Below are 9832 nucleotides of genomic sequence, written 5' to 3'. Positions count from 1 at the left end.
CGCGTTTTTATGGTTTTTTGCTCATAACATTCTTGACAAAAGTTTAGTGTAATTCTAGTGTAATAACGGTGTAATACACGTAATTTACTGCTTACAGCGGAATTTCAGTGTTGTCACGGTGTAACACATTTTTTAAAATTTCGATGCAATTCCGGTGTAATTACGGTGTAACTCTCGTTCATTTACTGCTTACAGTGGAATTACAGTGTTGTCACGGTGTAACACATTTTTTAAAATTTCGATGCAATTCCGGTGTAATTACGGTGTAACTCTCGTTCGTTTACTGCTTGCAGTGGAATTACAGTGTTGTCACGGTGTAACACATGTGTAAAAAGTTCGATGTATTTCAAGTGAAATCCCACTGTAACACACCGTGGGACTCCGGTGTAAGAACCATGTAATTTTTTCACATTTACACGGTGGGATTCCAGTGTATTGCGTGTAAACGGATTCGCTAGAGATATTTATTATTTATCTAGTTAGAAAAATATAACTTTTTTTTTAATGTATCAACTTACATCACTATTGAAGTCTTCTATAAATTGATTACTTCGACAAGTTCAATCGGAAAGTAATTGAAAAATAATATTTTATTTTCTCCAATTCAAATCCGATCGTTTCATCAGAACTTCGCTAAGAGCATTTTGATTAACCGATTAAATCCGTTTAAGTTACAAACGGAGTTTAATTTGAGTTTTTAATCAGGGATAGCTATAATTCGTATTTAAAGTTACAAATTAAAAAAAAAAAATTTTTTAATAACTGTAATTAAGTTTTCAAATATTTTATGTAATTTTTATTTTTATGTAAGTATGTGTTTATTATTAGGTTCATATTGTTTATTTATATATGTTAAAAAAATAAAATCAGGCATTTTTGGAGAGGACTAAATAAATACAAGTTTTTGTTACAGGCACCTTTCTGATATTTATATTCTTTGATTTATTATTTATTTACTTTACGGTTCTAGGGTAAACTATTAGTATTAATATTATTATTATTATTATTATTATTATTATTATTATTATTATTATTATTATTATTATTGGTATTATTATTATTATTATTATTATTATTATTATTATTATTATTATTATTATTGGTATTATTATTATTATTATTATTATTATTATTATTATTATTATTATTATTATTATTATTATTATTATTATTATTATTATTATTATTATTATTATTATTATTATTATTATTATTATTATTATTATTATTATTATTATTATTATTATTATTATTGGTATTATTATTATTATTATTATTATTATTATTATTATTATTATTATTATTATTATTATTATTATTATTATTATTATTATTATTATTATTATTATTATTATTATTATTATTATTATTATTATTATTATTATTATTATTATTATTATTATTATTATTATTATTATTATTATTATTATTATTATTATTATTATTATTATTATTATTATTATTATTATTATTATTATTATTATTATTATTATTATTATTATTATTATTATTGGTATTATTATTATTATTATTATTATTATTATTATTATTATTGGTATTATTATTATTATTATTATTATTATTATTATTATTATTATTATTATTATTATTATTATTATTATTATTATTATTATTATTATTATTATTATTATTATTATTATTATTATTATTATTATTATTATTATTATTATTATTATTATTATTATTATTATTATTATTATTATTATTATTATTATTATTATTATTATTATTATTATTATTATTATTATTATTATTATTATTATTATTATTATTATTATTATTATTATTATTATTATTATTATTATTATTATTATTATTATTATTATTATTATTATTATTATTATTATTATTATTATTATTATTATTATTATTATTATTATTATTATTATTATTATTATTATTATTATTATTATTATTATTATTATTATTATTATTATTATTATTATTATTATTATTATTATTATTATTATTATTATTATTATTATTATTATTATTATTATTATTATTATTATTATTATTATTATTATTATTATTATTATTATTATTATTATTATTATTATTATTATTATTATTATTATTATTATTATTATTATTATTATTATTATTATTATTATTATTATTATTATTATTATTATTATTATTATTATTATTATTATTATTATTATTATTATTATTATTATTATTATTATTATTATTATTATTATTATTATTATTATTATTATTATTATTATTATTATTATTATTATTATTATTATTATTATTATTATTATTATTATTATTATTATTATTATTATTATTATTATTATTATTATTATTATTATTATTATTATTATTATTATTATTATTATTATTATTATTATTATTATTATTATTATTATTATTATTATTATTATTATTATTATTATTATTATTATTATTATTATTATTATTATTATTATTATTATTATTATTATTATTATTATTATTATTATTATTATTATTATTATTATTATTATTATTATTATTATTATTATTATTATTATTATTATTATTATTATTATTATTATTATTATTATTATTATTATTATTATTATTATTATTATTATTATTATTATTATTGGTATTATTATTATTATTATTATTATTATTATTATTATTATTATTATTATTATTATTATTATTATTATTATTATTATTATTATTATTATTATTATTATTATTATTATTATTATTATTATTATTATTATTATTATTATTATTATTATTATTATTATTATTATTATTATTATTATTATTATTATTATTATTGCAGAATGTTTCATTTTTAACAATTAACTGTTGATTAAATTTTATTTCAAAACCAATCGACAAAAATTCATTCATCTTTTATAATTGCATATCATAGTCAGTTTGTTACTGTAATTCCATAATATCCATCTCTAAAAATATTAAGAGATTGTCATAATCGTTGTTAATATGGTTAGCGTCGACACCTGCAATAAAATATTTAAATAACTAATTGACACAATTTCTAAGCAATTAACTGTCATGATGTTTATTATTATTCATCTTAAAAATTTAATTATTGTAATTAATACCTGCTCCATTATTCTGATCCAATTCATCATTTTCAGCATTATCAATAATATGCCCATGAAAAGCTTTCAAGATATTACTGGTGCAGGCTAGAAAATGTGGAATTTCCAATATATTGGTATTGTACAATTGCCAAGCTTTCTTAATTTTCATATCTTGTTCCACATTATCAGATCGAGTCGCTCTTGTAATGTCCTCACCATTTTCTAAAGATTCATATTCGATTTGAGTTATTGCTTGCAAACGAGTAAGGATTTCTGTAATTAATCATTTCATTACTTAACACAAGCTTTATGTTCACTGTCTAGCTAAGCACCAACGTAGTACCTTGTGTAGTAGGATAAGTTACTACATCTGTGCTTTGCACGGTAATACAGTTGATATTTAAAAAAAAAATCATCCGAAAATGATAATTCTTTGAGCCAGGTTATACAATTTATATGACTTAGAATTTAGCAGACATACTTACATTAAAAATTTCGTCTGCAGATATACGAGGTATGCAAAACTTTAAGATGGAAAAAGTCCGCATTGAAAGTAGCTTCATATGCACTTCAACAGCTATTCTTTTACTTGAATTGTTCAGTCATTATTTAAAAATTGAAATTTTGGCATTTTCTCTGGACATGTATTAAATAATCGTAGCTATGCAGTATTCTTTTTTTTTGTTCGTACAATTATTTAAAGATACATTTTAGTTTTTTATTTGATTTTTGCAAACATTCTTTTGCAATTCATAAATCTGGCAAAATTTTCTGTATAAAGAAAAAAAAAATTGCTATACAAATTACTTCACGGGACTTATTTTCATCATTTCCCTTGAATAAAATTGTTAAATGAAAGATAAAGAAAGAAGTTTATAAAGTAATCGAAGAAAAAAAATCTGGGCGTCGGTTGGCCCTGCGGGCCAGCCGCAAAACTTCCCGCTGTTTTCGACCTCAAGGAGCTCAAAAACATTAGTGTGGATATATTTTCGAGCTTGAAAATGCTATCACATGCAATTGTTTTTTTATGATCTTTTTAAGCTCTAACAAGTTACGTTTTATGGTGAAGTTTGAAAATTTAGGAATCGAAAATCATTAATGAAGCGGTTTTTAAAATTTAATTCTTGATTATGTTCAATAAAATAAGTGTATTGAGACAGAAATCAATGTCAGGAATCAAAATCAGGATTTAAAAAAGTTTTGACTCATGTAAGAAACAATAAAATATAAAATATCCGAGAAAAATATAAAAAAAACTACGTTTTTTTCGATTTTTTTGTTGATAATATAATTTAAACTAAACACCAAGTTCGATGGCATTATATGATATTACATGATGATATGATGATGTGATATTATATGATATATGACGTTATATGATGATCGAAAGAAACCATGAAAAGGAAGATTTAGTATGATTTCACACACATTTTAGTGCATTATATTATGATTTATCCGGAAAAAATAACATACAATGTTATTTTTTTAACTTTTCAACGCCGATATCTTTTGAACTAGTAAATCGATTTTGACGTTTGAGGTGGCAATCGGCGCATTTTATCAAATTCTAGAGCTGATTAAAATTTGAAGTCGATCGTTTGAGTCGTTTCTGAGAAATCACTAAAAAACTAAAAAAAAAATTTATTTTTTTCATAATTCCCATATATTTTCGAGTCTACTAGACCAAATGATCTAAAATTTTCAGAAAAGTTGATGGCCAACAAGCTCTTTCGATTGCCGCCTCAACCATCCAAATCGATTCATTAGTTAAAAAGTTACAATGAATTTACACACACACACACACACACACAAACACACACACACACACACAAACACACACACACACAAACACACACACACACACACACGGACATCATTCTGAAAATAGTCGGAATAGCTTCCTAGGACCTCAAAACGTTGACATCTGATGAAAACTAGATTTTCGAAAATCGGGGTGAAACCAATAACTTCCCGAATTTTTGAAAATTTACAATTTTCTTAGCGGGAACTTAAAAAAAATGTTTTTTCCCCTGTTATTTAAATAGAAAATAGAAAAATGGATTGAGGCAAACCTTAATATCATTATCAAGATTCCAGATTGATACCAAAATTTTTATTTTTAGTTATACTTTTAATTTTTGGATACCATAAAAAAAATTGTTTTTTTTTAACACTCTAATATACATATGTTGAGTTTTGTCTGAATTATGACGTGCTGACTTTTATTTTAAAGTATCGAAAATAAAAATTGAATGCTTTTTTTGATGATTGGACGATACAAAAAAATAACTTGGTTTTGGCGTAATTTTCGAAATTGAAACTCAAGCAAGTCTAGCGAGACAGAAACAAATTTAAGAACGGTTTTCAGATAATTTTGTCCCAGCTTTTCTCTGAAATAAAAGCTCTAAACGCAAAATAAAGACACAGACCCGATGCTATACTCTACGAACTAGCGAAGTGCACTTGAATTTTTTGATAACTTCCATTTGTTTACGAGAAAAGCTTGGACAAAGTTCCTATTTAATGTACAAGTGCAACAGAGATAGTACCGTTTATCCAGTTGAGTGTGAATAGAGAAACAAATAAAAACGCGTCTTAAGTCCTTTTTATAATATATGAAAAACATTTTTCAAGATATGAAAACACCTTTGATTTTGACTTACTTTTGACTTAGTTGTCGTACTTGGTACAAAAATTTGGTACGTCCTTATGGCACTTAGGGTACCTACAGGGAACCGTAAGGGCGTATAATAGGCTGATACACCTTTATGGCATTTGTAATGCGATTTGCCTATAATTTTTAAAACAATTAAGTCCAATCCAAGTTAAGCTTGACTTAATTTTTTTTCTGTTAACTAAAACTTTCAAGTTACACAATTTATATTGAAGTTAAAAAAGTAAGCTTAACCAAAATCAAGTAAATTAAGTCACATGCATCTCAAAAAAATTTAAGCAGTCAAAAGCAAGTTAAAGTCAAAAGTAAGTCCAATAAGTCAAACAAAAGTTTTTTTTTTACCCGGGTACGACGATTATTATACATTCCTGGATAGTATGCTTACAGTTTATTCTAAAATGAGTTTTCGTCAATCGATTTTAATGATTAATTATTTACTTTTTATAAAGCTGCTTTCATTATACCTTTATTCTTTTGTTTTTAATTTTTTTCATACGTTAGATTTTTTTCAGTATATCCGCAGTTACAATTCTTACTTTCTAGATGTCTATTAACTTTTGGATCATCAATTTACAGTACGTTTGCGACTAAATTATTTCTAGAGTTTAAAAGCTTTCTTTCAAAAATACTTTCAAAATGAAATACATGCAAATAAGTTAATTAGTTTTTTTTACCAGTAAATTCCCATATCATCGGGTGAGCACCAAAACGAATGTTTGCTTTTTTGTGATAACTTTCCGAAAAATTATTTGTTCTTTGCTCATGACTGTGTACGCTCCATAACGTTGGTGGAGCTCTAATAATCCATTGGTTGTAGAAGTACAGAATAAATTCTTGAAATAAAATATAAATATTTTCAGGAATATTAGTTATCAACCAATCATATCCTAATAGTGCATTTTCTGGAGGCAACAAAGCTAGTGCCATCATTTTTCGAATTATGATTTGACCATATTTCCATGTGGCTACTAACCGTAATAGTCCAAGCTTCTTTAATCTTTTGACCAGTGCCTATTTTTAAAAAACATAGAATACTCATATTTATTGCGATTCTTGAGCAAATCTGGTTGCAAGCCATACGTAATCATCTTTAAAAGTTTCTAACACAAATGTAGGTCAATATATCGTGTTACAGTTGCCATAAGGGAGTATAAAAATTATATGCCCTTATGGTACCCGGGAACTATAAGGGCGTAGAGAAATTTTTTTTTCGGAAATTAACGTAATTATGTTCTATAAGCACAATACAAACAAAAATAATCCTTTTTCAAAGATAAAAATTTTTATACACCTTTATGGTTTCCAATTTCTTTTTTTTTTCAAACTTAAAAAAAAAATTTTTTTTGAAACTCGAATGTGTTTTGCAAGTTTTATACTTTGAGATCACAATCACATTGACTTCGGAAATTAAATTGTTTGGACACCTTAATGGCTCCCGGTACCAACCTCATATGCATCGAATTTTAATGTCATAATCACAACTGAAAGTTATTGGACATATTTAAACGTATAATTTATCGCCAGAAATTGCTCATAAAGCTTTTTATTCATTCTCCAGTTAAATTTATTACACATTAAAAATTTAGAAAAACAGACCACTTATGACCAGGTTTGCGCAAGATTCCAATAAGAATGTTATATAATGATGTAAGTCTTATGAACGAATATCTTCCAGAATATTAAAAAGATTTCTTTCCATTTCAATAAAGACTTAGATATTCAAATATTTATATCATACTGACCTGACAAAAATGAAAAAAGCATCCAGTATGAACGGCTGTCGGAAACTGCTCTCTAATTGCAATATGCAGTGACACTTCGAAATCTGTCATTACTAGTTGAGGTTGAATGTGTGGTGCTACATGATCCTTAAAATAAGACAATCCTGTTTTATATGCGTTTGTTGATTTCTTAGTCTTTAGCATCCAGCAAATCGGCAAGGCCTATAATAAAAATGAGTTAATTATATAATTAAATTTTATTAAATTATCTAGTTTTAAGAAATTTAAAGAAGAGCTGAGAATTATCAATTTCGATAAGCACAGATGGAACATCAATAACTGCATTTTTTAAATTATCTTTGGTTTTTGAAATTATTGTAGTACAAGACATGACATAACTTTTTTCGACCTCGACAATGCATTAAAGAATATTTTTGAGCCTGAGGAGCTCAAAAATTTATTCACAATTATGGTGTTCTCGAGCTCGAAAACAGCAGGAAATTATGATGATGTCCCTCTGGGTCAACCGTTTTTCAGATTTTTTGTATTTATTAGAAGAGAGATTCCCTATTAAAGATAATTAATTTCAGTTCGTACCTTGCTATTTGTTAACGCCAAAATTGTAAAAAATTGATAGGCTTTCGCCTTCTTTGGTGTCATTTTAAAAGTAGCGTCCATAAATAAAGTCGTAGTTATTACTGATGCGACAAAATTTAGGTTACAAAATACTATAACACTACCACCACCAGGTACTTGAAGGGCTGTAACAGTTAATGGGCCTTGTGGATAGCGAAGCAGATGTTCCCATTGAGGCATATGCAGCAGAGTTACGTAATGAAGCAAGTCATTGGGAGTCGGTGAACGACGGGGTCGATTTTGACGTCGCCAATCTTCCAGTAATGGTTGCATTTTTGCCCACGTGTATTTTACGGCTGCTTCATAATGCCTGTATACAAGAAAAATTATTTGGATATGATACTATAATTTTTTCATATGAAACATACTATTGCTATACTTGGAAATACCACGTTATTGAAATAAAATATTTTCTAACAATTTCGACTAAATGCCCTTTATTTTTAATTTGAAAAAAGTAAATAATTTTCTTTTTATTTATGAAACCCACACGGAAATGCACACCCGACTCAGTCAGGTTCCGTACAGTAATCAGTATAGTGCTGCACCACAATCGAACATTTTCTTCCTGCACTGTTCTCAGTCGGGTGCAGAACAGTAACCTGTTGGGTTCCAATTTTTGTGTGCATTCATAAAAATAAGAAGGATTTAATTTGATAAGCTTCGGAAAATTATTTGACGAATATTTTATTTTCCAAGTAAATAAGAAACTATATAAGGTAAGAGACCCAGTACCTGATCAGGGAAGTAGTGCTTGATCAGGTGTACTGGGTTTCTTACCTTATCACATGAACAAAGAACTTAAGCCCCTAAACTTGCACGTAATTTTTTTCCCAATAACTACAAGAATATTATGAAGTGGGAATGAGAAAAAAAAATCCTTCCAAACGAACCACCCTAATATATTGTAACCGAGCAGCGTTGGTATACGACGTGAGAGTGCGGCTCTCTCGCTGTCTCTGTTTGAATTTGGTCTTTCTCTCTCTATCTCATTACAGCCTGATTGCTGAGTTTGGCTGAGTTAGGCGCTAGACCACAAGGGATGACTTCGCGCAGCAGGTGACAGTAAATCGGTCATATGCGCATAATTAGGTAGGGGTCATCGGAGGTTGAGACTTGAGACAAATCTATTGGAGACGACACTCAAGTTCAAGTGTTCGTCGAGGCAATCACGCCGGAAACGTACTAGGCTGATTGTAAAAATTGAGTTGTTTTCTCGAAACTTTTCCGTGTATACTGTTCGTGTGAGTTGGTTTAGAAAACCAGTTAATAAATCCATTGAGTGCTGTGCCCAGCGTCCTTACGTCGCCATCAGCCCAGGAAACTGAAGAGAAGCGCTGCTGAGGATTCGCCATGCAGCGACGCCTAATACCACCAGTACGTCGTACTCAATAAAATCCAGATAAGATTTATAATAAATTTATTACTGTTTATATCTCTCTTGAACGAAAATTTAAAGTAGATGGTTATCATTAAAATTTTCCCGTGTGAATCAAATAACTGCGCGTTAAATGAATTTATTTATCGTCAATGCACATTTACTTATTTAATTATTTATTGAAAAGAATTTAATTTTATTAGCAATAAGAATTTACTTTTGTTAGCAATGATACGAATAATGCTGCAGACTATTCGAAAGATCATGTGTATTAGACACAGCAAACCGCGTAAGAATGACTCTGACTCTTCTTCACAGTTCCCAGCGGTAGCGATAGACTGCA

General features: G+C 25.8%; 1 protein-coding gene across 1 annotated transcript; it reads right to left on the bottom strand.

Annotated features, from left to right (window-relative positions):
• Window positions 1–2866: 2866 nt before the first annotated feature.
• On the bottom strand, window positions 2867–8487 carry LOC103576310 (uncharacterized). Its single transcript, XM_014443998.2, has 5 exons — window positions 8073–8487; window positions 7497–7697; window positions 6429–6765; window positions 3099–3353; window positions 2867–2993 (listed from the first exon to the last, which is right to left on the bottom strand). The coding sequence occupies exons 1-5, from the start codon at window positions 8382–8384 to the stop codon at window positions 2914–2916; spliced, it is 1185 nt and encodes a 394-aa protein (XP_014299484.2). The 5' UTR covers window positions 8385–8487; the 3' UTR covers window positions 2867–2913.
• Window positions 8488–9832: the final 1345 nt, after the last annotated feature.

Source organism: Microplitis demolitor, chromosome 9, assembly GCF_026212275.2.
Source record: "Microplitis demolitor isolate Queensland-Clemson2020A chromosome 9, iyMicDemo2.1a, whole genome shotgun sequence".
NCBI classification, from domain to species: Eukaryota; Metazoa; Arthropoda; class Insecta; order Hymenoptera; family Braconidae; genus Microplitis; species Microplitis demolitor.
This window is presented reverse-complemented; position numbering and strand designations above follow the sequence as displayed.

Excerpts from the sequence above, each read along its gene's own strand:
- LOC103576310 (XM_014443998.2), bottom strand. The coding sequence starts at position 8,384 with ATGCAACCATTACTGGAAGATTGGCGACGTCAAAATCGACCCCGTCGT. Across the intron at positions 3,354-6,428 it reads GATGATATGGGAATTTACTG|AAATCCTTACTCGTTTGCAA; the intron begins GTAAAAAAAACT and ends GATTAATTACAG. Across the intron at positions 2,994-3,098 it reads GGATCAGAATAATGGAGCAG|GTGTCGACGCTAACCATATT; the intron begins GTATTAATTACA and ends ATTTTATTGCAG.